The sequence below is a fragment of the Rhagoletis zephyria genome, unplaced genomic scaffold (assembly GCF_001687245.7).
Source record: "Rhagoletis zephyria isolate East Lansing unplaced genomic scaffold, Rhagoletis_zephyria_1.1 Rzeph_scaffold_00804, whole genome shotgun sequence".
In the NCBI taxonomy this organism is placed as follows: Eukaryota; Metazoa; Arthropoda; class Insecta; order Diptera; family Tephritidae; genus Rhagoletis; species Rhagoletis zephyria.
Genome location: NW_016157888.1, coordinates 46324 through 62695, shown reverse-complemented (window position 1 = coordinate 62695; position 16372 = coordinate 46324). Strand labels below are relative to the sequence as shown.

Here is a 16372-nt window from a genome sequence, read left to right as displayed (position 1 = left end):
AATGGTTAAAACAATTAAAGTTTTTGTATTGATTTTTTTGTTTAAAATTTCTCTTTATTTTCAGGTGGGCTTTTTGCACATTATATTCTCTGTGCGAATTGATCGTGATAGGTACGGATCTGAATAAGCGACTGGAACACGGCTGTTTTTTAAAAGGATACGATTTCGAACTCGCGTAAATGTACATTTGGTAAATGCGATAGCATGAACGCTCCTCGAAAATATATGTTCGAAAGTGCTAAATGGTGTATATCAAATGCAGCAAAAACGCTGCATTAGCATCGTTGCTCATTTTTCCGATGCATCGAAACATCGATGTATCGATATACTCCCCATAACTTTCATCCCTAATAGGGCAGAACTAAAATATTGGTGCAAGAATTACTGCCATCCCTAAATTGGCGCGTCAAGCGCCAAACAACTGTCAAAAATCCTCATGCCCATACAATTTGTATGAAGCATCCCACAATAACGCGGCGCTAACGCCGAGCAAATGGAATTTTCATTTTTGACAGGGCGTTACGTGTTGAAGTTGGATGCGGAAGACGGAAAGAAAGAGAAAGGACAAAAAAGTGAAAGAGGAAACGAGAATAAAAACGAGAGGATCTGAGAAAACGTCAAAAATTACGACGCGTTGATTTGGGGATAGCGCGCGCTGACACTCGTCGACAATGGATAACGCAACGCTTAGCGCTCCAATTTAGGGACGGCAGTTAGAAGGAAAAGTGTAACAGGCTAACTTATTCTAAGCTTTAATTTTAATTTTGCTTTTATTATAGTTTATTTTTGCAATACATATTTTAAATGTATATACGTGAATGTATATAGGTCAAATGACTGTAATAAATAAATAATACCAAGTAAAAGACGTCGATCCGATATCATACCGAGTAATGTGAAGAGGCTCTTACTTCACAATTTATCGGCTAACCAGTTGACCAACCTACTTAACGCAATTCCCTACAAACGCCCCAACTAGTTGGCCGATTTCATGTTAGGCCATGCTAGGAATGCCTCCCATTTTTATGTATTTGTTATTGCTACCGCCCCCGTTTTAACAAATTATCCGCCATTTCACTAGCGAAACGAACCGAAAAACATATCTTAACGTTAATGTGCCTTAAAAAAAATGAAATCGCATTTTAAGTTGCCAACTTGACCAATCTACCTCAAAAATCAAAAAATTTAGATTTTATCCCAAGCTGACGAACGACTTGCCTACACACGGCTTCTTTACCACCAACTTCTAATGGTTGGCCACCTGGTTCGCCGATAAATCGATCCGTGTGTAGGCCCTTTTATGTGGGGTATTTGGTCCTTTAGTTGTAACGCGTACTCGATTTTCTTCTATCGATTTATGTTCTTCAAACACATATCTATTACCGGTATACATACATTTTATCCACGCCATTTTATCTAGAACAACCTGAAAATTTTTCGCATTTGCTGTAATCCAAAAGCTTGGTAAAAAATAAGTTTCAGGTTGAACCTTATAAAGCTCTATAATGTCCGATTATCGATCGCAATCCCGTGATGGTCACCGAGATGGTGGACGTGGAGGTGGCGGCAGAGATTATTCCAGTGATGACGATCCACCAATGTCGCGACTTTTTATAATTTGTAATAAAGCTCATACAGAAGATGATTTTCGTGAAGCATTCTCGTCCTATGGCGAAATCGAAGATATTTGGGTAGTGAAGGACAAAAACTCGGGCGAAAACAAAGGTATTGCCTATGTAAAATTTGCGAAGACTTCGGATGCGGCTAAAGCACAAGAAGAGATGAATGGCAAAACAATCGGCAAAATGGACCGAACCTTGAAAGTGTTGGTTGCTGCAAAGTAAGTCATATGATTGGTAATTTTGAAGTTAAGCTTTTTAAATCTGTTTTATTTAGCCGAAACCAGGGATCTAATAAAAGTGAAAATGAACAGGAAAAATATGTTCGCCTATTTATTGTTATATCCAAATCTGCAACGGAAGAGGAAATAAGGAATGAATTTTCACAATGGGGAGATGTGGAAAATGTAACGATTGTCAAAGATAAATCAAGCGGATCACCTAAAGGATTTGGATATGTTCGATTTACAAAGTTAGTAATAGACCAGAAATTACTGGCTGCGTTCCAGCAGAAGTACGATTTTCAGGACTTTACGGGAAGCTGTTCTTGTACGACACCTGACATAAGGTTTATTAACGGCGAAAACAGCTTTTCCTGCAAAACCTGCAAATCGCACTGCTGCTGGAACGCAACTACTATTTGTAATATTGCTTGTATTTAATGCCTTTTTTTGATGAAAGATTACTAAGTTGTTTACATAATATGTAATACTTAGGTTCTATCATGCTGCTGTAGCTTTTGAAAATTGCCCTCCCAAATACAAAGCTGTGTTTGCTGAACCTAAAGGATCGTCACGATCTCAACGAGATCAGTATGGAAGATCAGGTGATGATAACCCCCTAATAGGTTCCGGTCGCAGTGGTGGTGGAGGAGGAGGAGGAGGCAGTGGCAGCGGTACTTATAATAATGGAAATTTTAATAACGATTGGAACTGTTCTTTTAACAACGATATGTCAGCATTTTTACGAATGCAAAATGTACCTGTTCCGCAACCAACATGTTTAGAAGTGATTGCTAGCAATTGTGTTAACCAGGATCAGTTGTGGCGCTTATTTGACATCATACCAGGCTTGGATTACTGTCAAATAACTCGAGAATGTCCGTTCGAAAATTCCTATTTGGTTGAGCATTATAAAAAATCATTTTATTCTTTGCAGATGGGCCAAGAACCAACGAGGCAATTGTTGTTTACGATAATCCAGAAGCCGCTATTTACGCAAAGTACGAACAAATCCTACTTTGGGTATTTCAATAAATGTTTAATACATTTTTGGTTATATTTTTAGAGATAAATTGCATGGGCTGGAATACCCAATAGGGGAACGACTCATTGTTAAAGTGGCAGGCATGAGTTCAGCACGAATGGATACTTCGTTTATTGATAGTATGTTATATATGGTTTTAATTTTAAAATCTATTTACAAATATGTAATCCCTTATTGTAGAGCGAACTAAAAAAGATTCAATATGCAGTGTTGCATTACCACCTGCTCAGCCAATGGTGTCGTCCGAAACTCCAGTTGCGCAACGATTGTTTATTGTATTAGCTGCTGTAAGTACATACATATATTTAATTTTTATTTGTGTCTACAGCAAATGATTTTTTGTACAGACATTTAAAGGCTAGTTTTATGGCATTACGCTTAACGCATGACAACTGGCTACTGAATCTAGTAGCGCAGTTTTTTGTTTCCCGCTTATGACGATTTTTTATTTGTTTACATAAATGTGTTGTATTGGAGCAAAGATGCCACTCTGCAGTAAAATTTAGAGACAGTATGGTAAAGCGCTAGTTCCGAACTACATATTTCAGAACTATCTGAACTAGTGCAAAACTGCTGCAGAGCGGGACAGTTGAAACTTGTTGAAATTCTCACTTCTCTTACAATATGAAAGTAGCTCAGCGAGAAGACCTCCGACTCGAAGCATCGTTGGTCGCGAATTCAAATTGCGGTGTAGGCAGTTGTGAGTTTTCAGATTTAATGAATTTAAATTGTTGCGTGTGAATGTAACAAGCGTGGAATTTGTAAAAGAAAAGAAAAGACTGAAGAGATATCCAAAAAGCGAATCTTAAAAACGTTTCCTTATAAAAAAAACTGTCCGACACGGAACCGGTCAGCAACTAGTTGAAAAGTTATGCAGTGGGCGACAATTGCCACTGCCAAGGACATCGCCGTGTAAAACTGGACAGTTGAAAGCATTGCTTGGATATTGAGCTAGATCTACTACTGACGCAAACGGTCTATGTAGTTCTACGCTAGTTCTGAGCTAGTCACATTTTCTGCAGGGGCAAATACTTAGATTCATCCCTATACATACATAATACAAAGTTCGATACTGGTAGCCATACATGACAGGGCCTTTATTTTGCTAAAATTCAAAATAGTTCTTCAGTTATCTTTAAATAAAGATTTTGAACCTGACAGGTATTAGTCTAAGAAATTTAAGAAATAGATATACTCGGAGAAAGCTCTACTTTTTGCAGCATTAGCGCTATAAACTGTTTTATAATTAAGTCCATTACATAGGAAATTTACTGTTTTAATTACAGAACCTACCACAGTCTATATTGAAAAACGTATTTTCATGCTGGAAGGGACTAATTGATGTGTACTTGTTGCCAAATAAAAATTGCGGCTATGTAAAGTACGCAGATAGAGAAAGCGCACAAAAAGCCATTCAACAATTGAATGGTGCGGAAATTTGTGGAACAAAAATAAAGGTATACACTATTAAGATAATTTTTTGAAATTTTTTTTTATAAAATTATATGTTGTGTTATGCTCAGGTAATGGAAGCAGAAGAGAGAGGTAATGGAGATGGTGATGACAATGGAAGGAAGCGTCTTCGAAGGAATTAAAGGAAAGGTAAAAATATAACTTTTATTTCTTTCTTTACAATCCGCAACTGACAATATCCATGTGAAATATTTTTAAACGGTAAGTGCATTTTGTTTGTTTTTTAATCTAAATGTTTAAAAAAAAGACTGCTCACTAATGTTTTATTCAAATGACCGTCTTCAGTTTCTATTTACTAAACATTTTTGTAAAGTATATGATTCCAGCACTAATCGTTACAGGTTAATGAGCGTGTTTTGTTTTTCTTTTTCACAGACATAAACATAAAGCAAACCAAATTAAAACCATAACAATAACGTTCCATTACTTAATTGTACAAGAAATATAATGAAACTAACTGACCGCAGAAAACAATACGGATACATAACGCAAACGGAGTTGAAACGGAAACTGCTAGATACAGTAAGAACGAAGAATATATAAAAAAAAGGTGTTTCAGCAATGAACAATCACCACCAACCCAACCGACTCAGACCTTCACAATCACTCTGTCACATCATTAGTCACCACAATATGAATAAAGCCACAGAATGTCACTTGTAGACAATGACTAATTTGAGACCAAGTACCCCAATACACAAACGGAGCCAAACGCTAACGGAGCGCAACGGACACTGCAAAGAGCTAAAACTACAGTACAGAAAAAGAATTGATATTACAGAGTGTTTATTTGCGCAGAGCTTTTACAAGAAAAATTAAACGCAACCTGAACGTAAAACGAGAACGCGAAACTGAACTAAAACCCATAAGGACGAAGATATATACGCTACGAATCACGATGCAAGAACCGAATTAACTTTTACCACAGCAAACTTTAATACTCCCCTTTTCAAGAAAATACATACAAATACTTTTAACACTTCAACATCTATCCTTGTACATGCCTATGAAGACGTTTATTCATAACTTAGTCGTTTATAGTTCAGTTTGGATTAGAAAAATGTTTGTATTTTTCTCAATGCAATCAAACTGTGGTGTGTGTGTGTGGGAAATATTCAACAATTGAGCTAACATGTTTGGCATGTTATAATTATATGCGTATGAATTATTTTAAATGCCGATTATTATGAATATATTAAATAAAAAATATTATAAATATAATATTTCACAAATAAAAAATTGGGGTTTTTCTTTCAACTACAAGTGGTAAGTTAATTGAACGAGAATTTCCCTCTAAAACTGGCTTTTACTTGTTGGTTAATTTTTCCGACAGGGTCGGAATTGGCTAGTTCGAGACTCATAATAAAGCTGCAATACTGCAACACTGATGAAAATTTACAAACACTATTGCAAACTATTACATCGTTGCTAGAGCATATTTCCGCCATGCCTTGTCAAGTTTGGTGTCATTCGAAATATGTAAGGAAGTTAAGGGCCACTGGCGTTTCACACGTCAAACACTGACGTCATCGTAGTTTTCACCAGGGATGAAAAATTACATCAACATGGGATCCACACTAAACTATGTACTAAGTTACATTTCGTTGCCGTAATGTTCAAAATTCCGCTTTGTACAAATGTCGGTAGATTACTCTCTAAAAGCATAAACGGACGGCAGCGTTGATCCGGATCACCTCGGGAATTAACTGCAGTTGATCCGGATTAAATCCAAGGGGGCTACTCTGTACTGCGATGCGATAGGCAATCGCCACGCGTTTCTTACGACGTATTTACCTATCGCATCGCATTTCTCTTTCGCATCGCAATACAGAGTAGCCCCCCCAAGTTAGTCCGGATCAACGCTACCGTCTGTTTAAGCTTTAAAAACCGAATGGAACTTAAAGACAACTACTACAAAATTTAACAAATTATTTGGTCGATTACGGATGGCAAGCGTCTCCACATGGTCGATATAACGGAGCTTACTAGCAGGTAGGTTTAAGTTTCCAATTAAAAAAAAAACCCAAAAAGACAATTCATTCCGGTTTTCCATTCCAATTACTCTGTATGTAATTTATTCATATTTTCGTACGCCCATCTTACAAGGTTCTATATATAATAATCATATCCTATTTGAAAGAAAATTATAATCGTTTTAAATTATTTATTCATTTGTTCATATTAATTTACGTAGTTGCAAATTTAATAATAATAGTCTTCTTCTTTCATAGTTTTGTATTGAGTGCAATGCCGTTCATCATACGAGCATTCTTCGCTTGTACCTCTGCCAAACGGTTTTCCATAATAAACTATTATCGTTATTTTGACTACATTCAAAGGGGTTCATAATATATACTAATTTCAACATTTTGTTATTGAATTTGAATTAAAAAAGTTTTTGTGAAAAAGTAACCATGTAAATTGGAAGTAGAGTAAATTTAATCAATCAATCATTCTGTGTGTCAATCCAATGGGATTTTTTTTAGCATATAAAAAGGATAAAATGGTTTATTTTACGAGATATATTTTAGCGGATAACAGCTTCATAAACTAGTTCGTTTTTATGCGTTGAGTTAATTATGTTCATCAAAAGAAGTCTTTTGTGTATTGTTGTTAAAAAAAACACAAACGATTCGTTTAGTGAGTTTAAATAACTGCTGCAAATATTTATGTGCAAAATTAACAATATATCATACAATGTTGCACTTAAAAAAGCACACAATTGTATAATGTATTCTTATTACAGTTTCTGATGACGAATGACTTGAATTTTTCTACTTTTTTGCTTCTTTGACTGTTTGTTAATTGCTTGCTGACTTTGTTGGTTGTTTCAAATTGCTGGCCTTCGTTGATTAATTTAAAAGCCGTGTACTTTTAACTGATCAGGTTTCGCAAGACCAGCCTTTGTCAACCATTGGCAGATGTTCTCACGTTGGTCGCCCTGGAGCTGTAGTACCTCTCCGTATTCGGGATGTTCAATTACTGTGCCATTACATGCGAATTCCTGCACAAATTTACAGTTAGTTAGTTAGGTATTATTTATAATATACAAATATAAAAATATATCACCTTTTTACATGATCGCACAATTTTCTTTAAATCATATTCCGACGATAATCCTTGCACTGTCGTTAGTGTCTTTCGACCATTTCTCTGCTGAATTCTTATGTGTACAAGACCGTCTTGAACATCATCATCAGCACCCTTGATTGCATCAGCAAAGGGGTCTATAATTGTAAGAAAACCATGTATATATTAATGTTTTTTTTTGTAATAACCAATTTAATGCATTGAAATCTGCCTTATTCTGAGTTTCGCCCGAAAAAAAATTCACCCAAAAATTTGTATTCCGCCCCATAGTAAATACATGGAAACCAAAAGTGAAAAGTGAACCGGTTCCGGGAAAATTAAACTCATAAGGCTGAACCAGCCTTATTTATTTTATTTTTTGTTTTAACATTTTTCAACCGAATTCTGAAATAGAGCGTTTTTGAAAAGATTTCTGAGATAGGCCGTTTTCGAACTGGCAGCCGAGATACATAGGTCGATCTTCCACTCAGGTGTCGATATCATCTTTATCCGAAAAAACTTTTCTTTATTTTTTTTGGAAATATGTAAACGAATACATATCGCACATTTGCTACAAGAATGTCATAATCCAAAAAATCAAAACAAAAAAAAAACCGGGAAAAACAGGTTCAAAGTTTTGAATTTAAATATTGAGGGCAAGGTACATTGAACAGGTAGTATCAGTAGAGCAGCTGATTTGATTTATTTTCAAATTATTTGGTCTCGAAAATGTCAAATATTTTTAATTTTTTCTCACAAAAATTCTGAATTGTTAAAATCCATTTGCATGTGAAACCTTTTTCCATACAAAACAAGCGATTGAATAGCAGCTTTTGGAACGTTCGCCCAACTCGGCAGCACGACCGCTGATTACTGGGCCTTGCAAAGGATGGATCAATGCTTCGAGAAGCAAACAAATTTACTAGGAAAGAAAGTTGCATAAATTTTTATTTTTTCCAATTTCAATTTTTTATTTATTTATTCTATTACAATGCAATTTTTACAAAAACTACTTTGTGATGTTAAAACCCATCTAGGACTTACATGTCATCACTGATGTTTATTTATTAATCTATAAAATGAATATTTCGTACAGACTTAACAAAAAATAAAATATAAGTTAATAACTAATTTAGCATACTATTTAACAGTATGTAGTTTGAAATTAAATTTCGAAGAAGAGAAATCGATAGCAGAAGAGTTTGAGAGCGATTTAAAGTCGTTTAGAGCTCTGCGAAGCATTATTCGCATAATTATTCCTGACGAAGTCCAGAGAAAAAATATGGTGATTTCTAAGGCTTCTTGTGTGTGTGTGTGGTCAATATATTACATATATTTTTTCTAGTGGAGCTGCTGATAATCGGTACAGCTATGAAATTTTTGTGGTAATTTCTGCATACTTAAAATTTAATTGTATTTTATTTATATGTTTTATATTTTATTATGGCACTCTTGCAGCAAACGGCGATATGTACAGTCAATCAATAAAGTTTAGGTACAAAGATTTTTTTGCAATACAAACAATAATTTTTTAAATATTTTAACTTGCACATTGTTATGCTAAAATTGAATGTAATGTAGTAATTAAAAAGTGCATTATTTTAATGAATAATTGCCAGAAATGGATTTTTGTTGTAGAATTAACAATTTTTTTTTTTAATTTACGAAAAATAAAATATTAAGTAAAAAACAGTTGCCTATTGCAAAAACTTGCTGTATCTTAACTTTTTTGACCGACTGTATGTATGTATAAAAATTTGCTTTGTATTCTTGGAGTTCTAATTTTTTACTTTTGAATATTCTTAAAACAAATATGCAATATTAAGAGCTGGATCATATTCCCTAAATCGTGGCATTTACAACGTCAGCGTTGTCATTGCTAATAGATAACTTTTGTCGCCCAAAGAGAAAAATCGAAAGACGTCGATGCTGACTCATCGCACATGATTTCAAGTAACATCACAGTAAATCCATATATGTTAAACTTCAAAATCAAACAATGATGCTTAAATATTATACAAAACGTTTATATTTTTCTTAATAATTCACTAGGAATACGCGATTCTAACATTTTTCCACATTGTTTCATATTGGGGAGCCATGCCCGTGCAGTGCGGCAGCCATTTTTTCCCCCGAACGATTGCGAGACGAGAAAAACCTCCACATTTCGCTTCTTTTGGCGTTTCAAAATTTTTCCACCATCACGTGTTTTAACTTACCAAATGTATTTAAATTCTGGATGGACATACGATAATAAAAAGCAACCACAGCTGAAAATAAAAACCGTTTGCAATGATCTTTTTATTGCGTTGAATTACTGAAAATTTTCACTTGAATTTCTTGTAAACGTATGACGTTTCGAAACGATCCAGATTAATAAACGTAAATGAATCAGTGGCAAAGAAACGTGTGCTATTTCAGAGATTCTTCGAAACACGGAACGAAATGAGATGCATATGTCAAAATTAATCTTTTACATTTTAGTGGGATCTATTACTAAAGGCAAAGCATCGTTGCCAACTCACATTGAATCGAGAACACTGCCATTAGGCCCCGTCTCAGCAGGCCTGCACACGATTGAGAAAAACAGAGATTGCGCGCATCGCAATACCGCTAATCAGCTCTTTGTGAATTTGGCAGAAATAGGACAAAGCGTAGTGGGGAAGCAAATTTTAAAATTTTTTTAAAATCGTAGCAAATTTACTACGATCGTAGCAAAGTGCCAACGCTGATCAGGAGGCATCCAGTCGCGGTCCGGAGTGCCGTGTTCTGGCATGTCTGTAGCTTCGTCCACTGCTGCCTGCTAGTCCCCGGCGACCACACGGGAGCTGCATGGTTTAGAACTGGTTGCCAACAAAGTTTCCTTGCCTTTGCCCCAAGTGCCAGCGACTTGAGGACCTTGTTGCGGCTCTGTACTCGATTGACGACTGGGGTTGTTTGTGCCGAGAAGGAGAGCAGGCTGTCGAAGGTACTTCCTAGGATTTTCGGGTTATTCACCGTCGAAGGTGGTTCGCCGTCGACGTGAATACCCAGCTGCAGTCTGACCTTCGTTCAGGTGGTAAAAAAGGTTGCCGAGGATTTCGTAGGGGAGAGGGTTAAGCTACTTGCAGTGAAGACCTATGGGATTGGAGGCTTTCGCTTTCCCGTTGGATACCTGAATCTTACCACTAGGTGTTGGAAGTTTATACAGCCTTCTGATCTCTCGTCGTTTGTCTTTGTTCGCCAGAGGATGCAGTGTGAATTTTCGTTGCGGTCTCCGAAAGAGATTTCGGCTCTGTCGTCACGCTTCGTCGGGATGGACACCGACCTCACGGTTGACCAAAGATTGCTCACACCAGAGGTGAAGTTGCAAGTCTTCAAATGCTTATGTTCGTTCACCAGTTGCCGAATCTCCATATTGAGATCTCTGATGCAGGGTTTTCGTGATCGGCCTGAAAGGTTTCACGCTAATCCGCTAGAACAGCCGCTTCGGACAGGGGTCCGAAATACATTCGGCTGTAATGAAGCGAGCTGCAGCGGCAGTGACAACCCTGCGGAATTTACGCTCACTTAGGTGAATGTCGGTTGGTTTTCAGTGACTTCCACGAAGCCGTTTCAATCAGCTTTAGAAAAGTTGATCTAGGTTCCGCGGTGTTCCGCGGAAGCAAAGTCGGCAAGTTTATCAATCGAGATGACTATGATCTGACGCTAAGATCAGTATAGGTCGCCTCGTTATGCTGTTTATTAGACCAGCGCTTGCAGTTGTTATATCAGGCGAGCTAATGCAGCTGCCCATAATCCTGGTGGGTGTGTCTCGTTCATTGTGCATAATACCGAATTGTCTATCTGCTGAGCCAAGTAACTATGTTTCCCAACGATCATTCGAAAGGCTTGAATGCCAAAGATCGTGATGCGCGTTAAAGTCACTGACTACCATACGGTTTTCTCCTTTGAGGAGCGCAGCTATTTCATATCCTGCCGGACAGCTGGTGACAGGGGCTATATAAACGTTAAATATTTCGAGCTGAACATCGATGTCTGCTTCTATAAGACGATACTGCGCGGTGTGGTGCGTTGTGAACGATAAGCCGCCACCATTAACTCGCTCGCGATATTGACGGTGCACATTGTATCCGGCGCAATTCAGCAGTGTTGCATTGCTGTGCAATTTCGTCTCTTGGACCGCACCTATTAATATTCCATGCCGGCCCATGAATACGATTATTTCCTTGATCTTACTCTGAAGGCCGTTACGGTTGAACTGTTGTTGTTGTTGTTGTTGTAACAGCATACATATCCCCCGAAGAATTTTTGGGGACTGTTGCTGGAGGGGTGTGACGGAGTTGTTTTGCTTGTCGGCCCCCTGCTGTGTGTGCTGCTGATGAGGACGCTGCCCTATGGGATTAGTTTTCGGCGTCGAGGGGGAGGTTAGCGACTGATCAGCACAGTAGGAGCCTACGTAATCACTCGTCTAATCTCGCATGTTGCGCAGTCCGGAATCATTTTACGGCATAGTGGCACCAGCCAAGACAGGAATTGTATTTGACTGATGTCACGTTACGGTATATTTCGGACGCACCGAGCAGATTGTTAGAGGAACTAGGAGTTGCGTCGTGGTGAGGGTGCGGTTATGTTCGTGTGTGTCTATTATTGTGTTGTTGTTGTTGTTGTAGCTGCTACCAAGCCCTGCTCGGGTCGGTTCATCCATCAATGTTGTCGTCTGTTACAGGTAAGGTGAGGCCCAGGAAGTGCGCAACTTCAACAGGATCTGTCCATAGGGTTACGGGCGTTAGCTGGGTGGGGTTCTGGAACATGCGAAGAGGTGCCGTGAGACGTGTGGCGACTCTCCGCATGCCGGGCATTGGTTGGGCACATCGTCGTTTATTCTGCTGAGGTATGAGTTTAGCCTGCTGTCATAGCCAGAGCGGAGTTGGGCTATTGTGGTGCGGGTCTCCCGAGGCAGACAAAGTTCTGTCCCGGCCATGTCGTCTGGTTGTGTACCCAGAGCAGCATTCACAGGTCGAGAGTCTACATAACTCGAGAGCGACTCGTTGTGAATACCGTTAAATGTATGTCGGTATGCAGTTGGGTCCAGAGGTTATTTTATGAACCTCTGCACTTCGTCCGTCATTTCGAAGAGGTGCCTCCTAACGTGCCTTGGCGAGGGTTCTTCTGCAAGCAGCTCTCTATTTGGATGACCACGTCTGTGGCTCCCCACTAGAAACTGTTTGCAAAGCATGGTGTTACGCTCCTTGATGGGGAGCATCTGGGCCTCGTCATGTAGATGGTGTTGGGGCGACATCAGAAGGCAACCGATCGCTGTCCGAAGTGCCGGTTTTGGCAGGTCTGCGGCTTCATCCACTGCGTCCTGCTAGTCCCCGGCGACCACACGGGCGCTGCATAGTTTAGAACCGGCTGTCCAATTGCCGTGTATGTTGCCAACAACGTTTCTTTGTCTTTGCCCCAAGCGCTGCCGGCCAGCGACTTGAGGACTTTGTTGCGGCTCTTACTCTTTTGACAATTGCGGTTGTATGCGCCGAGAAGGAGAGCAGACTGTCGAAGGTTATTCTGAGGATCTTCGGGTTTTTCACCGAAGCGAGAAAGCTCGGCGAGATAACCATTTACTTTCGAGCACAAGTCATCAATTCCATTCCTAGACGCCATTATCGAGCAGTCGTCAGCATAAGAGACAATAGTGACTCCCTCAGGTGGTTGAGGGGGCTTTGAAATGTAATAATTAAACGATAGCGGGGATAGGACACCACCCTGTGGTACCACCTGTGTGGGTGCTGATTTGCTCGGGCGAACACCGGTGTGCCGTGGAGGTGGTCCGGTTTACGCAGCATGGGGCCACGTAGGATGTGGCCCACTGCCGATGAGTTCTTAAGCCCGAGCAAGTGCGTAGGTGGCTCCACCCGTTGTAGGTATTGCACCTGACCGAGGCGTAGTTAGAATGCAACCGTCTCTGGCATAAGAAGAAGGTGTATGTTTCTGGCCCTGGGTTGACGTTTGAGGGGTTTCGCCGACCTAAACGGGGTTAGATCGCCGAAACAACAGCCCTTGGTCCAAGTCCCGAAATCCCGGGATAACAGCTCCTTAATCCCGCGATTTTAAGGCTGGTTTTCACTATGTCAAATCCAGTGATATTTGTCGTCAAATAAGTGAAAGCACATTGTCAAAAGGCATCAGAAAACAGTTTATCGATTGATTTGGATCAGGATAGGCCTTTAGTTGTGTACATGAGCTACGAAATCGGCTGTATGTCAGTTTTCGGCCCATAATATCATCGGTAAAGGTCTCGATAAAGGAGATAAAATTGTGTCAAAATATGTCGCCAAATATTGGCGTCAAAATATGACATAGTGAAAACCAGTCTTTACTGATTTATTTGCAGAGAGAAAAGGGATGCTGTAAATGAAAAAATTAATTCAAAGTTATTTGAACTCGGAAATGAATCTTCTCAACCCGAAAACAGAATTAAAATGAATCCATGTAAATATTTGAAACTCCATAACCAATTTAAGAATGAAGCTATTAGAGTAGCGGATCTCTACTTGATCGGAAATGACGGATAATTTGAATATATCTTAATATAAATTTAAGCAAGAGCTAGTTTCGATAAATAGTTAAGATAAGAAGTGAAATAATCTAAGAAAAATGTATGGTTCGTTTATTTACAGAAGAAACTATGCGGTTGTCATAATTAACCTAGTTGAATCATTGCTTATGTAGATTAAAGTTATAAATGGCTAACAAACTCTTAGAAAATAACTATAAATACTGGCTTTAAGATAATATAACTTCCTCCTTGATGTGTCCCTGCTCGAGTTTCTGCGAAAGCTCTGCTTCTGCTACACGTTTTTGCAAATGACGCCAAAGAGTACTTTTCGGTATATCAAATAAATTTGCGGCATGATTCTGTGACATTCCCTCGTGTACGCAGGCATGCAAGGCTTTAGTTAATTTGTCTTTTAACTCAATCTTCGAATTTACGTCACGTTTTTTAAAGGAAACATAGTCCGGAAGACGTCCCTGCTGTGCCAAACGGACCTTATGTCGATGTAGTGTTGACATTGGTATATCTAATTCCCGACTGATATTTTTTAGTGAATCGCCTCCTTTTAGACGCTCGTAGGCCATAGTAAGCACTGGATTTTCTCTAGCTGTTTTCATATAATTTGGATGCTTGCGTACTCTTCGCCAAAGGACAGTTTTTGAAAGATCATATTTTTGAGCAGCCTTTTGCAAACTCATACCTTCATTTATTACTGCCTGAACAGCGTAAAAGAGACCATCTTCTGGGGCACCTGGTGCAGAATTTAGAGAAGCATAGGTATCTTCAGTCTTTAATACTGATATTGGATCTGCAGTGGGGTCAATTGCTGTATACAATGATTGATGAATTTGATCAGTTTCTGTATTGGTTTGAGATTTAATTTTAATTGTTTTAATTTTTGGTGTTGATTTTATTTGAATAAGTGGTTGCGGCACTTGAGAATTTGTTAAAGTGGCAGTTGCTTTAGGAGTGGTTGAAGTTGCAGTATTTGCAGCGATCTCAATAATAGGATCAGCGCTGTTGCTGCTGTATTCCTCTATTATATGAGCATCTTCAGTAGTATCTTCCATCTCAACCAACTTTTCTGAATCAGAGTTGGATGCATTTTCGAGCTTATTATTTTGAGTTAACGTAAATGTTCCGGAATTTTCAGTTAATATATATTCATTTGCAGTGCTGGCGACCGGCATGTGCTCGATGGAGTACGTAATTTTACTGTGTTGAGCATCGTTATAGACATCCAAAAATTCCAACTCTCTTTCATGTTGGATAACATTTTGCGTCTAAAAATAATAATTATTATGAAATGAGTATTTTACAGTTTATATATTAATATAACAACCTAATTGTAACTTCAAAGCTAACAAAAGTTCCAGGGTTTTTTAGATATATCGCACTATAAAAGAACATACCTCGATTTTCTCTACGGCTATATTTTCTTGTTGCTCGATTAGTTCTTCTTGTGCAATCTCTATGTTAGTTATTGTTTTTACTGGAATTGTTGCCGGAACTGCTGTAGACAATGTTGCATTGTTACATTCAAAGCTTATGGCACTTTTTATGCCCAAAGTATTAATAGCTTCCAAGAATTCTGATAGATTGGTTGAGGTTAGGCTTGTTTCGCCAACGTAAATAAAAGCCAACACACTCTCCAAAAGTGATCCTTTAATGTCTGGCACAACTATTGTGGCCTCCTGCCCCATTGGTATATCCACCAGGAGATTGCGAAGTAAGTCTGAACATGATGAGAGAACGAACCGATGCGCACGCACGGAGTGACCTTTAGCCACTAATGTCACCTCACAGCTTTGTGGATCATTACGCAGATTTCTTTGTATATCAAAAATCGTTGCCGAGTGGCCCATCCACTTCAAATGATTCATTTTAGTTGGGATAGCCGAATTTGTTTGTTGTGTTTTAATTTCAGTATAATCTAGATTTAGGAACGTCAAGTATCTCTGAAAATTCTATGGTTCGAAAAAAATTCACAAATTCCATACGCTACGGTCCGAAAACGAAATGGGGAACCATTTCGGAATTAAGGCAGGGTTGCATTGCAAATTCCTTGGTGCTGGAACGAGATTCAGCATCTGACATGAAGCTCTGTTCCATTTTACAAAGAACGTAAATCCATAAGAGGAGACAACACGTTATAATTGTAGCGAGTGAGAACATCAGGAGCGTGCCTTCTCTTTTCATCCAATCAGAAAACGTTTTTGGGCAAAAGAGAAAGCACGCTCCTGATGCTCCCATTCGTTACAATTATAACGTGTTGTCTCTTATAGATTTACGTTCTTTGGTAAATGTAATATTAGACAAAGAACGTAAATCTATATACATTTACGTTCTTTGTATAACACCCGATTTACATGATTCAAGTACTTGAAAGCAATTCTTGCTCATTTTCTTT

General features: G+C 38.6%; 3 protein-coding genes across 4 annotated transcripts; 1 reads left to right on the top strand and 2 right to left on the bottom strand.

The window, feature by feature from the left end:
* Positions 1 to 1362: 1362 nt before the first annotated feature.
* On the top strand, positions 1363 to 5163 carry LOC108361607 (RNA-binding protein 45). 2 transcript variants are annotated; one of them, XR_001847332.1, is made up of 9 exons: positions 1363 to 1840; positions 1897 to 2091; positions 2336 to 2718; positions 2778 to 2841; positions 2907 to 3004; positions 3066 to 3172; positions 4172 to 4342; positions 4409 to 4559; positions 4734 to 5163. XR_001847332.1 is itself a non-coding variant. In XM_017614254.1 (9 exons), exons 1-8 carry the CDS (start codon positions 1506 to 1508, stop codon positions 4478 to 4480), a joined length of 1425 nt encoding a protein of 474 aa, XP_017469743.1. In that variant the 5' UTR covers positions 1363 to 1505; the 3' UTR covers positions 4481 to 4487; positions 4734 to 5163. The 2 variants fall into 2 exon arrangements, 1 of the variants encoding a protein (XP_017469743.1); XM_017614254.1 differs by having other exon boundaries at positions 4409 to 4487.
* A 1234-nt stretch (positions 5164 to 6397) lies between these two features.
* Positions 6398 to 9839, bottom strand: eIF1 (eukaryotic translation initiation factor eIF1). Its single transcript, XM_017614255.1, has 3 exons — positions 9647 to 9839; positions 7428 to 7585; positions 6398 to 7362 (listed from the first exon to the last, which is right to left on the bottom strand). The coding sequence occupies exons 1-3, from the start codon at positions 9672 to 9674 to the stop codon at positions 7216 to 7218; spliced, it is 333 nt and encodes a 110-aa protein (XP_017469744.1). The 5' UTR covers positions 9675 to 9839; the 3' UTR covers positions 6398 to 7215.
* A 4211-nt stretch (positions 9840 to 14050) lies between these two features.
* On the bottom strand, positions 14051 to 16006 carry LOC108361616 (modifier of mdg4). Its single transcript, XM_017614267.1, has 2 exons — positions 15375 to 16006; positions 14051 to 15245 (listed from the first exon to the last, which is right to left on the bottom strand). The coding sequence occupies exons 1-2, from the start codon at positions 15843 to 15845 to the stop codon at positions 14193 to 14195; spliced, it is 1524 nt and encodes a 507-aa protein (XP_017469756.1). The 5' UTR covers positions 15846 to 16006; the 3' UTR covers positions 14051 to 14192.
* Positions 16007 to 16372: the final 366 nt, after the last annotated feature.

What these genes read in the sequence shown, in the direction of transcription:
- LOC108361607 (XM_017614254.1), top strand. Translation starts at nt 1,506, where the DNA reads ATGTCCGATTATCGATCGCAATCCCGTGATGGTCACCGAGATGGTGGA. An exon ending in CTGTCAAATAACTCGAGAAT is followed by an intron (nt 2,719 to 2,777) that starts GTCCGTTCGAAA and finishes TATTCTTTGCAG; the next exon opens with ATGGGCCAAGAACCAACGAG. An exon ending in GGATACTTCGTTTATTGATA is followed by an intron (nt 3,005 to 3,065) that starts GTATGTTATATA and finishes CCCTTATTGTAG; the next exon opens with AGCGAACTAAAAAAGATTCA.
- eIF1 (XM_017614255.1), bottom strand. Translation starts at nt 9,674, where the DNA reads ATGTCCATCCAGAATTTAAATACATTTG. An exon ending in CCAGAATTTAAATACATTTG is followed by an intron (nt 7,586 to 9,646) that starts GTAAGTTAAAAC and finishes TTACAATTATAG; the next exon opens with ACCCCTTTGCTGATGCAATC. An exon ending in TTGTGCGATCATGTAAAAAG is followed by an intron (nt 7,363 to 7,427) that starts GTGATATATTTT and finishes AAATTTGTGCAG; the next exon opens with GAATTCGCATGTAATGGCAC.
- LOC108361616 (XM_017614267.1), bottom strand. Translation starts at nt 15,845, where the DNA reads ATGAATCATTTGAAGTGGATGGGCCACTCGGCAACGATTTTTGATATA. An exon ending in TAGCCGTAGAGAAAATCGAG is followed by an intron (nt 15,246 to 15,374) that starts GTATGTTCTTTT and finishes TATTATTTTTAG; the next exon opens with ACGCAAAATGTTATCCAACA.